General features: G+C 49.6%; 5 protein-coding genes across 8 annotated transcripts; 3 read left to right on the top strand and 2 right to left on the bottom strand.

Annotated features, from left to right (window-relative positions):
- Positions 1–284: 284 nt before the first annotated feature.
- On the bottom strand, positions 285–3,140 carry FOIG_01259 (uncharacterized protein). Its single transcript, XM_031198017.1, has 3 exons — positions 3,096–3,140; positions 1,699–2,985; positions 285–1,646 (listed from the first exon to the last, which is right to left on the bottom strand). The coding sequence occupies exons 2-3, from the start codon at positions 2,855–2,857 to the stop codon at positions 811–813; spliced, it is 1,995 nt and encodes a 664-aa protein (XP_031073784.1). The 5' UTR covers positions 2,858–2,985; positions 3,096–3,140; the 3' UTR covers positions 285–810.
- Positions 3,141–3,273: 133 nt separating this feature from the next.
- On the top strand, positions 3,274–6,448 carry FOIG_01258 (polynucleotide 5'-hydroxyl-kinase GRC3). Of its 2 annotated transcripts, XM_031198015.1 has the most exons (5): positions 3,274–3,451; positions 3,508–3,757; positions 3,807–3,942; positions 3,990–4,277; positions 4,325–6,448. In XM_031198015.1, the coding sequence occupies exons 1-5, from the start codon at positions 3,403–3,405 to the stop codon at positions 5,810–5,812; spliced, it is 2,211 nt and encodes a 736-aa protein (XP_031073782.1). In that variant the 5' UTR covers positions 3,274–3,402; the 3' UTR covers positions 5,813–6,448. The 2 variants fall into 2 exon arrangements, with proteins under 2 accessions (XP_031073782.1, XP_031073783.1); XM_031198016.1 differs by having other exon boundaries at positions 3,508–3,942.
- A 2,201-nt stretch (positions 6,449–8,649) lies between these two features.
- On the top strand, positions 8,650–12,460 carry FOIG_01257 (uncharacterized protein). 2 transcript variants are annotated; one of them, XM_031198013.1, is made up of 6 exons: positions 8,650–9,435; positions 9,520–9,768; positions 9,825–9,921; positions 9,974–10,381; positions 10,433–10,523; positions 10,574–12,460. In XM_031198013.1, exons 1-6 carry the CDS (start codon positions 9,361–9,363, stop codon positions 11,703–11,705), a joined length of 2,052 nt encoding a protein of 683 aa, XP_031073780.1. In that variant the 5' UTR covers positions 8,650–9,360; the 3' UTR covers positions 11,706–12,460. The 2 variants fall into 2 exon arrangements, with proteins under 2 accessions (XP_031073780.1, XP_031073781.1); XM_031198014.1 differs by having other exon boundaries at positions 8,650–9,768.
- Positions 12,251–14,799, bottom strand: FOIG_01256 (uncharacterized protein). 2 transcript variants are annotated; one of them, XM_031198011.1, is made up of 3 exons: positions 14,131–14,799; positions 13,773–14,032; positions 12,251–13,714 (listed from the first exon to the last, which is right to left on the bottom strand). In XM_031198011.1, exons 2-3 carry the CDS (start codon positions 13,923–13,925, stop codon positions 13,553–13,555), a joined length of 315 nt encoding a protein of 104 aa, XP_031073778.1. In that variant the 5' UTR covers positions 13,926–14,032; positions 14,131–14,799; the 3' UTR covers positions 12,251–13,552. The 2 variants fall into 2 exon arrangements, with proteins under 2 accessions (XP_031073778.1, XP_031073779.1); XM_031198012.1 differs by lacking the exon at positions 14,131–14,799 and having other exon boundaries at positions 13,773–14,089.
- On the top strand, positions 12,853–14,971 carry FOIG_01255 (uncharacterized protein). The gene has a single exon (XM_031198010.1). The coding sequence runs from the start codon at positions 13,004–13,006 to the stop codon at positions 13,319–13,321; it is 318 nt and encodes a 105-aa protein (XP_031073777.1). The 5' UTR covers positions 12,853–13,003; the 3' UTR covers positions 13,322–14,971.
- The last annotated feature ends 2,553 nt before the right edge of the window (positions 14,972–17,524 follow it).

Raw genomic sequence — 17,524 nt, 5'->3', positions numbered from 1 at the left:
TTTTGTGTGGTCGCGTGGCCTGCAGAAAATCCCGCTCCTAGCACCGCACTAACAGTGCGTGCCAAGAAAGAATTTTTACAGGAGAGAGTTGTGTGTGGTGATAGCTTCATCACTTTTGATAGGTACAGGGTAGGTGTGTACACGGCAGTACAGAAGACAGCGATTTGCATTGACGAAACACTTGTTATGATTACAAACTTCGCTGTAGTGACTCATCTACTATCGAACACAAGCCAAGGCTTAATGGTGGCAACCTCTGCCAGGACCTGATACAGTCACAAGATGCAGCGCGGAACCAAGGCTTGTTTGTTCTGACATTGACTACACTATCACACAAGCATCCCTCTATCGAAAGATGCTGATGCCCAAAAGCCTAGCTAATAAAGATCCACGTTAATCCTCGCAGAAGGGAGATACTTTTCGAGTCTCTCCCTTCGTCACTCCTCTTACACTATCCTCAGAGACCTCAACCCCTTTTTCTTTTCCGTTTGCGACCAAAATGCACCACCAACGCCATGCCGCTGAAATCCAGAGACAACTGCCTCGCCGCGGGTTCGAAATGCTTGCATGATCAAGCCATGCGAGAAGAAAAAAATCGCAACATCTCCTATGCGCATCCAACACCATATGTCTGCCCACAATAACTGATAATGCCCCTAATAGTGTATGTTGTGTCAGATAGACAACGATGCATATCGATAGCCTAGGCACTAAGCTTTCCTAAATACTGTCATATCGAGCTCTTCACTACTTCTTGCGGGCTCTGCCCTTGCCTCTGCCCTTTCGAGGGCTGTTCTTCCCAGCAGAACGCTATTCCGAGGAAGATAGAGGCACAGGGGGGACTACAGGGGTCTCCTTCTTGCCCGAGGGAGTCTTCTTGCCATCCTTATCCTTGCGCTTTTTGGCTCGTTTCTCCTTACCCTGGCTAGGTGAGGCAGGAGGCTGTGATGCAGGAGCGCGCGCAGGAGAGGACCTGGGAGGGGAGGAGTGGGGGATAGAGGGTATGGGTACCACGCTCTGTCGGGGAGCGGGCACTGAAGCCTCCTTGACTTTCTTTTGCTTCTTGCTGCTTGTAACAGGCGTGGAAGCAGACTTGGGAGTAGGGGTTCCTGCTGTAGGGATTGCGGGAGGCAAGACAGGGGTGTACTTCTTTGCGGCTGCAGACGCTGGCTCAGAGCCCAGATCGGGGCTTCCAGCTCGGTTTGTCTTTTGCTTCTTGGACTTGCTCGCTGCAAGCTTAGTCTCCTCTTGAAGTTGCTCGGCTACGGCTACGGCATCATCTTCAGAGGTTGCTAGCTTTCGCTTGTTCTTGCGCGTATCGGGAGTTGGCGCTTCGGTTGTTCGAGAGCTGGGGGGCTCGGGGATGCTCTGTCCCTTCTTCTGCTTCTTGTCAGAAGTCTCCCTTGACTTCCGCTTCTTTTCCTTCTTGGCAGCTTTGGCCGACAGAACGGGAGCATCGCCCATCTCGACGTCCTCATCATCACCGATGCTTCCCATGGGCTCGTTGACTCCGATGGGTTGGTATCGAGCCTTTAGGCCAGTGGGCTGAGCACGAGGGGCTGGCTTGGGAACAGGGGCGACAGAGTTAGTGGAGCCAAGTTGTGTGATCTTCTTGACCTGCATAACTTGGTCGATCTGCTTGGTGGCTGATTTATAAATTAGTGGAGAATATTAAAAACGTGACGGCTGGGAGCTTACCGGGCTGGTATTGAGGGCGATCAGAGGGAATCATGATTTGGATATTTCCCTTGGGGGCAATACTTTCAAAGGAGACACCATAGTCCTCGCCATTGTGAGAAAACAACTTATCGGTAGACTGAGACTGGTTCATGGGGATCTCAAGATTCTGAACAACTGAGATGGGCACATTGGAAGGAACTGTGAAGTACCAAAATTGCTTGCCCTCTAGGTTCGCCTTGTTGCAGATCTCAGCAACATCGCGGCCGTTTGTGCCATCATCGCCCTTGCGAAGGACAAAGTCAGGAGCAATGAAGTTGGGGAGGGCGAGCTGTCCTTCGCGATCCTCAATGTGCATGGATTCATCAACCATCTCATCATCAGAATCCTCCTCCTCGCTTGAAGAACTGCCTGGCTCGGGAGCGACAGGCTTAGCGGCAGGTTTCGCAGCAGGTTTAGCATCCTGTTCTTCATCCTCGCTTTCACTGTCGCTATCCTCGCTTGAGCTGTCTGGTGTAGTAGCAGCTTTGCCATTCAGAGCAGGCTTAGCCTTGGCATCGGCTTCATCCTCGCTTTCGTCCTCACTGGAAGAGTCGCTGGTGGAGGCAGAATCGTCTTGCTTTTTGGTGGATGGTTTGGGTGCCTTCTTGTCTTCCTCATCGCTATCACTGTCGCTCACTGACTCCGAAGAGCTCGAGGTGCTCTCAGACGCCTTTGTAGGACTTGTGCCGTTAGTCTTTGCTTTGGTCTTTTCGTCGTCAGACTCGTCTTCGCTGCTTGAATCGCTAGAAGGTTGAGGCTTAGACTTGGCAGGAGCAGTCTTTTTCACAGAAGTGCTCTTTTTGGACGCGTTGCGCTCGGCATCGCTATCGGCGATTTCATCATCTTTGCTACGGCGGCGTGGAGTGGCAGAAGCAGGTTTGGTGGTACTGATGAGTTTAGAGATAAAATCGGCCGGGCCATCGCTGCTACTATCGCTGTCGCTTCCGCTTCCTGACTCATCATCGTCATCCCCATCGTTGTTGGCGAAAATGTTGTTTGGGTCGCTCGACTCTTTCTTGATAGTTGCAGCACGGTTGCCGGGGCGCCGGTTGAACTGCGCTTCAGCCGATAGGCCCTTCTTTGTGTTCTCTATGTGCTTATTGAGGGAGTGCACTTTGTAGGGTTCCTTAGGCGCCATCTTGGGCGGACTTTTCTATGAATCTTTTCGGTGGTGAGGGTGCAATTGGCGGGACGAGGTTGATCGAGGTGAAGATGAAGTTGCTGGAAAATAAAATTTGGGAGATGCCGCGCTAGTGGGGCAATCCACTAAGTTATCCTGGGTTAACTGTACGGACGCGCCTCTGTCGTGTAGATATCCGGTGATAGGTGACGCGAAGTCAATGAGACTGGGCAAAAAAGGCTTAGGTTTTACGCACTTCAAGTGAAATAGCGAGGAAATCCTAGATATCAATAAGCCGTTGGTACTATCCCTTTTCGTAGGTACCATTAAAAACCGTCAAGTGAATAGAGACACAGGTAACGTGAAATGATTTTTTCTTATCGATAAGACCATACGCACCTTCAAAACGTTTTAGCCTTTGAGCATGGAGCATGCGACGTTTCATCAACTCTATGACAGTTGAATAATGACTCTCCAGAGATTTATTGTTCTTCCTGTTTATCTTGCCTGGACTGATCATATTCAACTGTCACCATTAAATATTACCATATCCATCCTCAGCCATGTCCTCTCACAAAAAACGAAGAATTGACGGTGTAGATGCGACAAAGCGTGAGTGTAACACTCTTTGCCCGAGTCTTTCGATCGTGCTAACTCACATAATAAAGCGATGAGTGCTATTGCTGCTCTTGCTGCTCGACGGAGAGAGGCTGCAGCCTCTTCAACGTCCGCGCAACAATCCTCACAATGCGATGAGAAACCACCCACCAGCAACGTCAACTATTTCAGTCCGCTCCAAAAGGGAACTAGTCAAGTTGGAACTCCGTCAACTCCTAAGAAGAGTGCAGTAAAGACTCCTCGGTCACAGCGTGGAACTGAGTCGCCTGCCGCACATCCCAAGAGCCATGAAATGGCAAGGTATATGACCCGGCATCACCAGTTTCGACATCGCTCATCAACTTCTCAGTCGGCCACCAGGATCTATAACTCCTGAACCCGGAACAGTTCAAAGGGCCATACCGTATTCATCATTTCGATTATCCAATCAAAACTACCGAGTTAAGAAGGGAGGTGTGGTAGAACTACGACTTTCTAGCAAAGAGGTAAACTTCACGCCTCGCTCTTACAAGTCTCTTGACTGACTTAGCAGCGATTTCCAATCATTGGAAGTTTTGGTATTAGAGTGATTCAAGGTGAGGTAGTGTTGGCTGGTGCTACTCTCTATCCTGCTGAAACTATTGAATGGGTTCATGCCCCTCACTGCCATGCAGTCCCCGTGTTACGGACGAAGGAACAGACGAGACTGGAGCTGCATCCGGATAAAAATGCTCAAGGTCTGCGCCAGTTGGGCCGTTTATCACCTCTATTCAGGAAAATGTGGAACGAACCACCCGAGGGAGACTCAACCAAGTCAAATAAAGAAGCAACCTTTCAGATTGTAAGTTTTCTTACCTGCTATGAAAGCATTTACTAATGCTTTCCCAGATTCAAACGCCGGAAGATTCCCCTAAGAAATGCATCATCCAAGAGCTAGATTCACTAGCTGCGTGGAACAGGAAGCTTTCACCCCTGGTGACGACCAGTCGAGAGAAGCCGTCTCTTTCAACGTTGATATGCGGCCCAAAATCGGCCGGAAAGTCTACTTTTTCGCGGTTGTTTCTGAACCGGCTTTTGACAGATCGATCTCATGGACAGACCCTGCGAGGTGTTGTGGTCATGGACCTAGATCCAGGCCAACCGGAATATGCGCCAGCGGGGACTTTGTCTCTCGTGTTTGTGACGAAGCCGAATCTAGGGACACCATTCACACACCCGGGCATCAGAGACGCTGCTTCGAACGTCGTTCGTTGCCATTCAATGGCCTCCGTAACTCCAGCATCGGACCCCGATCTCTACCTGGCATGTGCGGTCGATCTATTTGATACGTACAACAAAAGTTTTGCGGGTGTTCCTCTCATCATCAATACACCAGGGTGGATTCTTGGAACTGGGCTCGATCTTCTCTGTGCCCTGGTCAGGAAGATGAAGCCTGAAGAAGTGTTATATATGTCTGAAGATGGCCCCTCTGAGACAGTCGATGCGTTGCGGGCTGCAACAGAAACCACGTTTACAGAATTACCCTCCCAGCAGTCCGAATTTACATCAAGAACCGCTGCTCATCTGAGAGCGATGCAGACCATGTCCTACTTTCACTTACAAGAACTAGCTTTGACGACCACGAAGCAAACTGATATCACCCAAAGGTTGAAGTGGAACCCATCGCCACTTTCTTTCAGATCACCCTTACTTGTACGATATTCCTCCAAGAAGGGGATCCTCGGCTTGGTATCTTACGATTATCAATGTCCTCCGGAGTTGTTGGCTGATACAGTGAACGGACTGGTTCTGGCGGCAGTTGAGATAGAGGATGTGAAAGCATTTTCCGGATTCACCCAAGACCAGGTCTCTGCCGATACATCATCGAAGCTCACGAAGCTTGACACAGCAAGTAAAGATGAGGCTCTCCAGATAGTATCGACAAGCCCGGAAGGCATTCCTTTCATCCCCAACTATAATGACACTGCTTTGGACCCCCGGTATTCTCGAACCATTGGGCTGGTTCTCCTGCGAGGTATCGACACGAAATCACACACCCTGCAGCTTACCACACCAATTCCAGCGGAAGAGTTCAAACACATCAAATCCCAAGGCAGAGACATTGTCCTGCTTCACGGCAAGTTTGATACCCCAAGTTGGGCCTATACCGAAGATCTCTATGAAAGAGCTGGGGCTGACGAGGGGAACGACACAATACTTGAAGTTACGGATGAGGATACAGACGATGATAGGTCAGAGGCCGAACCAGAAGACGTTGACAGAGTTAGCGATTTGACAGAAGTTCCCTGGGTGGAGGTGCTGAAAGGGAGCCAGAGGCGGCCAGTTGGCTCAAGAGTTTGGAGGGTCCGTAGGGATCTAGGCCGCAACAATGCTTGAGACTAGTCCACAAGAGTACTGTGAGTCAACAGATCGGCGATGATGGTGGCTGCGGCCATGTGCTACCACTCGCTAGCGACCGTTGACCACCTGAAGGTGGGGTTTCGAACCGGCACTTGAAAGCAATTGCCATGTGGCGAGCCCGGCATTGAAGAAATAATGACGATTTGGCTGAGCTGAGACTTACTGACAAGATTGGTCAGCCTCAACTAGGTATCTAATAGCTCACACAAACGCTTGGACGTTCGTAGGCGGAAGGAAGTGAAGCAGCTCTAAGTCGGTGAGGCATGGATGCCAAAGAAGAACAAGTCGCGATGATAAGTTGGAATTCATTGCAGCCCTTGGACCAGATTAGCCAACTCCTTGACATGTCAGCTCCCGGCCCTAGACATTGGCCTGATGTAACATCGTTCCCACTTTTGGCTTGTTTCGAGAGCATGATACGGAGTAGATGACATGTCATAAACAACCTCGTGGTCAGGTTGACGCCATGCACAATTCGTTACTCTTGGTAAATGGAACAGTACCAATGGTTACACAGGGAATACGGGCACTAGCTGAAGTCAGGCCATTTTTGGCAGATTCTAGACCGAGTTTATCAAGTTCTCCGAAGAACAGAATTGAAGCCAATCCCGGAAGCTGGCAATAATCACCCTGCTCGTGGAAGTCGAGATGAGTGATCTCACATGACATCCTTAGCATCGCCCAGCATCAATTGGTCGTGAACTTGGGCATACAAAAGCTGAAGCCATGATTTCGTTCTACCAACTCGTTGTGCGTTCATATGAGAGCCTAGATATGGGCCAACTTGCATAAGTTTGCTCTTCTGCCCCGCTTGTGACCGACCCGATAAATCTCGGGAATCGAGGGGTTCTTTCGGGTGCATTGATTGGCATTTCAGGAACTTTTCAAAGGATTGAGGGTTATGATATATGCGAATATGGTGGTGTTTATCATCAGACTGGAAGTTCTTATATTGTAACGAATCCGCTCCTTCCCTTTTTACTCTGATCCATAGTCTTCTCTAAGTTCTTCTACTTTACTAAGGGAGTGGCACCTTCTCTTATCTTGGCCTTACACCTACCTGCCTTGAAGTTTTTAGCTCAACATCAATTCGCGCCTGCCATGGGAAGGTTCAACTTGCATGAGATACCTCAGGTTGTCTCTCAACACCTTATACCCGTGTTTCCTCCGTTTTGGTCCTGTTCGCTTCTCTCTCTTCTTCGCTCAACAAATATACGATAATAGCAGCGCAATCTCCACCAAGAAGTTACTCACACTCCGAGCTATCCACTGCCTTTTCAGAAAGCGGCCATCTGCATACGCGTGAGCTATACCGAGTGTCAAAATGGAACCTCCGCGCGTCCTTGCTTTTAACTTTGATGCCCAAACCCCATGCTTGCAACCAGAGACAGAGTCCTCTGTCCTCTTACTGGACCTCAGATACGACATCTCGAGACAATGGCGCTGACTAGGGATGCAGCAACCCAGTGAGCTGCATCGAGGAAATGAGCCAGCAGATCTGGCCCCTGTTTTGCACAGTAGGGTTTGACCTTGAACGCACAATTCCACGAACTTTCCCGGGGGGTCGGAACTAGTCTCCGAAGCGATTACATTACAGTAGCTCGTTCACGGATGCGCCATTACACAGAGTCATCGGTAGACGAAGTAAAGAGCCCTTACACACGGCGGATGAGACTTCTTCTTTCGGATGTCGTTCGATTTTGCTCCATGTTATGCGAGTCTGAGGCGCAGGATCTGCCTTTAACGCATGTAAGCGTGCCGGCAAGTTCGGACGAAGCATGAAAAAAGCATGAAAAACTCGTGGTGGAAGCTTGGGGCAATCGTTTGCTCGGGGCCAAAAGCAACCACCGCCATACGTTGACCTCACCGCCTTGCAACTCCTCACGCGCCACATGCGATAGTATGACTTTAGATCAGTTCACTTGTAACGGCGCGCCGTTGTAACTTTAGCTCGAGTTTCGGAGTACCCTTGTTGCATGGAAACTCTCCACCACCATGACGTTCGAGCGTTGGGCTTCAAGGTTGTCAAATTTGACGACATGGACTAATAGTGGAGAACACCGTTGAGCCCATCTCGTGGGATCGGAGGATAGTCAGTGATGTGCATAATGGGTTGGAGGGTCGAAAGAACACTCTGGTTCAAGTAAGTTGGTTATGAAGACGTCAACATACTCCGTAAAAATATGCAACTCATATCTCCAGATACGCCAGTCTGAGCATGTTCGACTCTGCCACTGTTGCTTGTATGGCACATATTTAAGGTTCTCTCAGCCTGAGTTTCACTTTTAATCGGCGACCGGCAAGGTGTTCCTTTCACCACATGGGTGGGTAGCATTCACCGCCCGCTCAAGCTGCACCAGCACCAACGTACATATGGGTGAGCAACAACGACAAAACGAAACAGAATTTCGTGAAGCCCAAGCCTGCCCAAGCAGACAAGGATTGCACACACATACCCTGTCAAGGAATCTCATTTGCCATGATCGGGAGCGGCTCGATATGAAAACAGGCCTTGTGGTTGGTGACTGGAACGCTCAGACCGGGCGACGCCGGTCTGCGTAGCGGGGGCAGCGTCAACGAAACTAGGAGAGGGGTTCAGTACAGGATTTCGAGAAGTCAAATGGAGAGACAACAGTGGATTTGTGCAACAAGACCATACACAGAATGGAGCTGAAAACGATGGATGACGCATGAATGGTTGGTGTGGGTGAAGCAAGGGCTCTTGGGGCTTTGCTTTTTGATCCTTGACACAGGACAATCTCCTGATGCCAGTGGAGGACGACATGTCCAGAATTGATGATCTGTCGACAAGACACACAGCAAGTTGAGATTGCCATGTCCAGTGGATGCTCAACAACGCAATATTTGCTTCTTTTAGTCAAGTCAAGAAGTCGGATCGCAACGAAGCAACATTGACCAATGGGAAGAACCAAATGGCTTTACGAACTATGGTTTCATGATGGCGATAGCCATTTGTTATCAGGCGATTGAGCCACAAAGAATCTAGGAGATGCATGTTGGAATGGGGCATCACAATCACTAAGCATATTCCATCTGACAGTCTCACTTGATCGCCTCGCTTATCTCCGCTGGTCCCGTTAGGACCCATCGCTTCGAATAACCGCCGACGACTCGCAAAACCCTCGGCACGAAATTAGCAATGGAACCGAAGTGATGCATCTCTTCTCTTCTCGTGTGCCACCTAGCCACCCACCCATTCATTGATCTGCAGGCGGGCAAATGCATCTTATTAACAACGTTCAAGCAGCATTTTCTCCACTCCGAACCCATCAACATGATTAATCGCCTTTTCTATTGCCGGTGTTATGGTCGTTTCTATTCATCTTGTTTTGATGCGTAGCGCTCCTGTCATCTTGGTTCTTTTTACAAAGCACTCTGCGTTCATACCCAAAAGTAACAATAACATCACACATATCCCGTGCTTCCACATTTACTCCTAGTCGACAAACTCATATCCATGCGGAACATCGATCCTTAGTTTGGCGGCTCTATAATCCATCGTCATGGGAGAGGGGGCTCAGCGAAGAGAAGTCAGCTATCGATCTGCATGCACAGAATGTGCACGCCGCAAGCAAAGGGTAACAAACCCCAAACTTGGCCATTTACAGAACGGCCGGCAAGTTGCTATGCATTCATTCTGAAAATGCTAAACATATACCCAGTGCAACCGTGAGTGGCCATGCAGCGGATGTCAGAAACGCAAGGTGGCCGACAAATGTCGTTTCAAGGACACCAACCAGCCAACTGCTGACAGGGTTGCCTTGGATAGGCAGAGAAAGAATCGTACCAACAACAAAACCGGCCCGGACTCAGGAGACGAAGTCGACATTGAAGGCACAAGAAGTGATGATATTGACACTTTGGGTTATATGCCTTCCAATCTTATTTTTGATCTGACGTCGGAACAAGAGGTTCGTAACATTTTCTCAATTGTTTGACTTAATCTTAACATTATACTTGCTTTCAGACCACCAGGAGTGCATCACAAGAATTCGTGAAGGATTTTAGAAGTTTTCCACAACTTGAAAGAGCTCTAAGAGTCATTCCCGCCAGGCCTTTTACCGGTATGTACTGTCAGCAAAGCAACTGAGAACATCTAGCCAACTGCGATATCAGACACACTTGTCCAGAACTTCCTCAGCAATGTCAACTACCACTACTACATCGTCTATCCGCCATCTTTCATAGAGCAATATCAACTGTGGTGGACAGCACGAACCGAGAACCGCCCTCTTAGCGTCCAATGGACTTGCCTTCTCCTAACAATTTGCGCATGTGCCTCGCAGTATACCGATGTCGAATTGCAGCGGAATCTTGAGGTTGGCCTTGGTTTTTCGATCCAGCGTATAAGTGAGCGGTTTCATGAAGCTGCCCGAGAGCTGGGAAGTGCTATATCCCTTGGTCATGGCCACATTATCAATGTCCAGCAACTCCTGCATTCTTGTTACTGGTTCAAGGCCGAAGCCCGTTTTATCGAATGTTGGCATGTTTTGAACGCTGCTATTCGAGAGGCCCAAGAACTATGTACGCTTGTGTATAGTTGACAACTTGACAATACAGCTGACTTTATCGCAGCCATCCATCAAGAAGGCAAGGCAGGCCCCATCTCAGAATTTGACTTGGAAGTAAGACGGAGAATCTGGTGCATTCTGGACACTTGGGACTGGTATGTGATCTTCTGCACGGCTCAATAGATTTTGACTTATCTTCCAAAAGGCAAATTTCGACACTGTTGGGTAGGCCTATGATTATCGACCGAGCCGACTGCGATGTCAGTCTTCCAAGTCTCGGCTTGGAAGGATGCCAATACTCGCCTCTATTACACATGAAGATGCAATGCAGCGTAATACGACAACTTTCTAGAAGATTCGGCTCGCCGAAAAACGTTATGACCCATGCAGATGTTCAGGAATACCAGAGCATCATTGAGACATGGATCGCAACCTTTCCACCTCCCTTCAACGTCCAGCATCCGGACAGGTCTTCAGACGCTTCGTGTCCCTGGATGGTCCTTCACAGACATATACTGCATACTGTGGCATTTTCAATGCTTCTACAGCCTATCCGTGGTTTCCTTACAAGACCCTTTGCTATAGGATCCTTAGAGGCAGAGCTGCAAATACGCAGCGACGGCATCAACTATTGTCTAGAGCTGATGGCGTCTTTGCGTAGATTTTTCAAATATGTCTACCCCCGAGATGCGAAGTTCCATTTTGTTCTCTTTTGTATTTTCGACATCTCGACAGTCTTATGCTCAGCAGTTCTTCATGATGAGCATCATACACTTCCTCGACGAGACGATGTTTACAAAGCCATCGATGAGGCGCATGCCATGTTGCAGGAGCTTAGGATGGTGACTAAATCAGCCAAGGCATCATACGGGATCCTCACTCGAATCGTTCAGCGTCTCCCACGGCCAACAACAACGCATAACATGGCTAGCAAAAGCCCTGTGCCCTCGAGACCCCAAGCTCCCCCAGAAGCTGCTGCATCGCCACAAACACTATCGCCAGGCAGCGTATCACATTCCCAAAATTCCCCTCCGGCGGCAACTTTCTCACCTTCCCCCGTTATTATCCCTACACCAGGGGCAGTGTCTCCAGTATACACCTTGGGAGGTGTTCCTGTCGTGGGTGGTGACTTTGCGCCTCCCATTGCATACGCTGCTACTGCACCATGTTCTGACTGGCAGCCACAATTGTACATGCAGAACCCAACAGGTTTCGTGCCCGCCGACCTGCCCCCTGAGGGGGGCCCTGTGTTCGCGAACATCTCGGACGAAGAGCTGGGAGAATTGGCCAATTTATGGAATTACCAGTCTCTTGACTTCAGTTTCATGAGCACATAGTTATGCGTCCGGTGTGCCTATAGCATGGGTACAAGGCCATATCTGGCTGAAATCTTGACGGACATGGAGTGATAAACCAGGCAACACTGGAGATTGCTCAGTGCAATCCTCAAGATGATAGGACTACGTGGTGTTTATGATAGCTATGGGATATTCGACGCACCAATGAGTTGCTCCTCTTTGGGATCATAAGATTTATCAGCGCCAGGACGCTTTGATATATGACAGCCTGCCAAAGCGTGTCGCTCATGGTATAGCCAATATTCGCAGTGAGCAACACGCTTGGACTATGATGTGTAGCGTGACGAAATGAGTAGGACTTACGGATTTACGAAATCATGAAAGAAATTCATTGCTATAGACTGGCAAAAACATGTGAAAGTTTACGAGAGGGCTGCTCAAACGAGAACTGGGGTGATTCATATGACAGGTTCGACTTTGCAAGCAGAGATTGTAAAACCACGAAGTGGTTGTCGAGATGTACCGCTCTAGGTTCGGTTTTGGTCATCTCGCAAGATCAGATCACGCATTTGGGGAAGTTGTGATGAGATGATGACAACATACGCCGTGAACTTATGCTGCTTCAAGAGATGAATAATTGAAGCTTCACAGAACTCCAGAGGATAGGAACACCCATGCCCACCACATTATGTTTTTTATTTATAATCAATGCCTGTCTACCCCTGTGTAATGCAATATACCTTAGTGCTCTGAACGATACCAATCTATAATAGCACAATAAACCCAGCATGTCGTAAACTGTACATTTCGATCCAAGAAGGAGATGTTCCAAAATAACAAATAACCTATGAGTCATGCAGTCCATTCTCCCGTGCTCCCTTGAGATGGTACTTTTGATAAAACACCCAAAATGAGGCCAACTGGTTTGAGTGACCAAAGCCAATGAATGGAGCTTCACAGGGCTACTCCTTGTAGTGGAGGAGAGCCTTGATGATCTGCCAGGAGATAATTGGCCACAGAGTATGCCTCAGGAAGCCCGAGGATTATGCTCTCGATTGATGATGCATTGTTATCCATGGGTTTTGGGGCCTAAGGTCAAGAAAACTCTAGCCTGATTGGCTGTTTGATGACTGAGCCGCCCACAAATAGATAAAGCCCAACCCCCTCTCGGTGCCATGCTTTGTCCCTCATCATTCTCAGTTTTCTCATCTCTTCCACCAGGAAACGTGCATCGTCAATCGTCTTGAGTCTTTCATCGTAAGGCTTGCGCAACCAGGACTTATGCTGTCTCGACCTGTGCCGCCCGCGGCATGAGAGCTCTGGGTCTATGCTGACGTATGCTCATGAGATTCATGCCGACTGGAACACAAGGGAACGATTCACGCAATGAGAAGAATAAGCAGTCCCTCGTACCACATATTGCGATCCCAAAATGGTATCAGGTTGCTCGGGGCATGGTTTCCTCCTTCATTCCACGCCCATGCACTCCAATACCGCTGCTTCTTGGAGAAGCGGTCTGCAATGCTCTAAAACGCCAGCGAATAACCGAGAAAACACCAACAGCAATACAGAATTTGAAACACTCCAAACACAATACACACGATAGGAAAAGAAACAGAGAAACCAAACATGTAAGAGCGATGCACGAAAGCTGAAAACAGGGCCTCTTTCCCGTCGCACAGAAGGCAAAATGGGTATAATATTTACAAACAGAAAAATGGTAGGGTATCTGCTTCAACCTCCTGGCGGCTTCTGATCAACAGAACCACTTCGACCAACTTGCATACGCAGTGATGCCACCTTGGAGGTTTCTATATCACATCAACATTGCTGGTCCCGTGGGCCCAGCTTCATATGTGTCTCGACAGTAGTCTCCCAGAGTTGGTTCAGGTCAACGACTTGGAGATTGTGGCAACTGCGGACAAGGAGATGCCGTCTATCAGAAAAACGAGAAAGCAAGTTAAGGAAAGAAAAGTCAACGAAACGCACAAACCTACCTTATTGAGTAATGTTGAGGGAAGGTATTGGGACGAACCAACGCGGCTAGTCTGGAGCCCCTACTGTTAGCTTATGACCAAGGTCTAGGGACAGGAACTGGCGACGAACCTTTGAACAATCCCTTGAACTGTGCACCGATACCAGCCAAGTTTGAGTTTGACGGACCGGTAACGACAGAATGCATCGGCTGGTACCTGGCCATGCCGGCTTCCAGGCTCGCAATGCTATGTTCTCGAGGTTGACCGCCAGCAACGTGACCATTGTTGGCACCACGAGACTGGATGCGGGCAAAGACGTTATTGTGAGAGTACGGAGCCACACGGTTCTGCGACAGTTCTGGAGCTTCTTGGCGAGCTTCTACCGCAACGCTACCATCGTCATCTATTAGCTGCATTCTCCATCACCTAATACCGAGAACGTCCAACACGTGCTTCCTCAGCGGGCAACGCAACGCAACGCAACGTACCCGACGGCCGAACCCTGATGAGGGGCGACGGAAGACATGACTGTTGAAGGGCGATATTGAACGGGCGTTATAGATCGAAGGTAGGAAGACCGAAATTGCTATGGATGAAGTGATTGCGGCGGCGGCGATGTCGGTGGTGATGATAGTGACGGACGGAAGCGAACGACGACGCCAACGAATACGGCCCTTGCCAACAACCGATGAGAATAATAATATAAGAATGGATACGAAGGAAGGGTCCGAGCAGCATGAGCTAGAAGTGATGCAGCGCAGAAGACGAGCAGCGGTGTTCAACGCACAGAGGAGAGCGAGGAGGAAGTGGGTGAAAGCTGGAGGAGATAGGTAGAGACGGCGGCGGGTGGGGGAGGGACAGCACCCGCAAGAGCTCGATGGGCAAACAGCTACGGCGTAAGGCAAGGTAGCTAGGGAGAGCAAGAATGTGAGGTAAGGTAATGCGTAGAAGGTAAGTGAGTGATGGTGATGAAGTCAAAGTAAAGAGTTGTAAGGGGGTGAACAAGTTTATATCTAAGGTACTCGATAGAGTTGGGATGAAAGGATGGGATGGATGTATCAAGCATGAGCATAGAGAAGAAAAAAAAAATAAGGTACTAGGTAGTATGACGGTGAATCAAGTAACAGTAAAAAAGTTGCGACAACGATCCATCCAATGTGTGAGCGAGTGAGCAGCGGAGCACGGAGAGTGAGAGGGGACGGGGAGCGGGGAGGAGAACCAGATACGCCCAGGGGGTGAATTATGATGGCATCCATCCACTGCAAAGCCAAGCCAACCCAACTCACCCCAGCAGAGCACAGCACAGCACGCACAGAGCAAAAGAGGAGCAGCAGGCCCAGGAGCATCCGTAAAAAAGGAAGATGCAAGACGACTGACGTGCAAACCGGCGCCTTGGCCTTAGCCCAGCCCAGCTCAGCGAGCGCCGGCCTTCCATTTGCACCGCCCGGCCCTCCGACGACTCTGGGCTTCCGCTGTGACTTGGACTCACTTCTCTCCCCTCCCCTCAACGTCCCTGGCTCTAGGTGGCCCAGTCAAGCCCAGCCCAGCACAGCACAAGGGTTTCCTGTTCCTTGAGGCATATTCGCTTTTGGTCCTGCCACAGGCGATCCAGACCCTTGAAGTCGTGTATCCTGCACAGAAGAAACCCATGGCATGCCGTCGATGGATGTCATTGTTGTCGACGAGAGACAGCAGCAGACAAGCGGCAGACACAGAGTTAGCTTGACTACCCCGCAGACTTACCTGCACCCCTCTCTCGCCTCATCCCCTCGAATTCTTCATTCTCATTTTGGTCGAGTCCCCCGAAGAAAAGGCAACGAAACCCTGAACCGTGAGAGAGAGAGCGAGACAAAAGAAAAAGAGGGTACCATGATAAGGATAGATGGATCTCTGATGATCTCTCGCTTCCCCACGACGTGGACCTCAAGTCCAAACGTCTCATCTAGCCTTGGTGTAGCACCAAAATTAGTAGTCCCGTCCGAAGCATCAATAGCCAATGGATGCACCAGTGATTGCTATTGGGCTGGGTTTGATCACTTGTCGAACCATCACTGACGTATGACGGTGACGATAGCAGTACTGGGGCTTCTTCAAAGACTGACGCGCGCGCGCGCCCCAGATTTTTTTCCGCATTCATTGAGTCGAATGAGAAGAATAAAGATTACCTGGCTAACTCACAAAGGATTGATTACCGCAACTTGAACAAGGGGCCGGTTTTGTACTCTGGCACTAAAAGGACTGCAAATGGGTCCGCGGAAAGGCAATGATCATCCGCCCGTCGTGATGCAGCATCAATTAAAATATCAGTGTACCCTTAAAAAAAACCCAACGTCTGTCCGTCTACAATTGTTGGTGGACGTGGATGGAGGGCGTTGACAAGACGTGTGGCGTGCCGGACCGCTCGCCAGCACCAGCACCAAGTCCATCTGCAGCAAGCACCCCGAGCTCAATGACAGGATGACCATTCATTGCTTTTCAGGGTTGCCTTTTAGGTTCCGGGTACCCATGCGGACGGTTCGCCCAGATCGACCGGGCGGGCTTGTCTGGAGAAACGGTCCACTAAGCAGCACCAGCACAAGATCTTATTAGCTACACACCCTTGTTAAGGCTGAGCGAGTTTGACTCGAGTGGTTCAGATCCAATTTCAGATGGCAGCTCAGTTGCGGAGAAATACCACCGCGCCGAAGATATGTCCCCGAGATATCACAAAGACACAGCTCTGAGACTCTCGGACAATCAAGTCATGGCCGTCACTCTATGCTTTACGTCAAGCTTTCCCCCCCTAAACAGAGGTTGAAAAAGATCTCAGCGAGATGGCGAGGCCCGCTTTCCAAGCTAACTAGGAGATTGAACCAATGCCAGGAATAGCTACACAGCTTACCCGGCCTTGCCTCAGTCGCGTAAGTTCCAAATCAATCAATGAAACGCGACTGACAAATTAGCCAGCCATTTGATCGTCAATCAGGCTTTGACTTGTTCCGCGGTTCGGTGGCATGTGATGGAGAGAGACAAAAAGCAAGAAGAAGAAAAATAAAAAACACAACGGACCCGGGGGTTCTAATTATGGTTCCGCCTTGGTTGTTCATTCTCGAAACCCGAATTTCAGTTTCGCTTTTTGTTCAATGAATGCCATGGTGGCTCGGCAGGGGAGGGGTGTGAGCAAGGAAACGAAACAAAGGGATTACGGATGGAAGATGAAATGAATGAAGCACCACAACGAACCTGACTTCACTCGACTCACAATCGGGGGGGCTCCCGGCTGTACCATCCATGGTATGTATCCATCACCTAGCACCTCTTATACCCGCGAACGAAGCACCCTAGGCATGGGATTCGGCGCTTGGTGGGTGGACGCACTGCAACTCGTCTGCTCGGCCCAGGATCTTGGGCCAGGGGTTACTACATACTTCCATACGTGCGTGCCGCAAAATGCTGGCCAGCGCAACATACCCTCCTCCCTGACACCTCAATATGATTCCCGAGTTCGCGAGAAATTATGCTTGATTGCACTTCCTTCTTTGCTCAACACGAGCAAGAAGCACCCCGAGATTACTGCACCCACCACCCCCCTTTGATCCCATACCCCTTGAACAAGCTGGCGAGCATCGCTGGATGCATGTCAATGGGGGAGCCATCCGTTGTCAATTGCTCTGTGGGGCACCTTGGCGTCGCCCCGTACAGCGTCGGGCAATGCCAAGGTTTAAGGAATGCAATGCGACTTTGTCGTCTGTCTTGAAGTGGATTAATGACGCACCGCCTCATAACTGTGGCGCCATAGGACAACCCAGCCACACCACTTCAAGCTTCTTGGAATCACAACTTCTTCTTACGATAAGGCCCCGCCACGGACTTACCGGCCTTGAAATTGAGCTCTTCCGTGCA

This window comes from Fusarium odoratissimum (genome assembly GCF_000260195.1).
Source record: "Fusarium odoratissimum NRRL 54006 unplaced genomic scaffold supercont1.1, whole genome shotgun sequence".
NCBI classification, from domain to species: domain Eukaryota; kingdom Fungi; phylum Ascomycota; class Sordariomycetes; order Hypocreales; family Nectriaceae; genus Fusarium; species Fusarium odoratissimum.
This window is presented reverse-complemented; position numbering and strand designations above follow the sequence as displayed.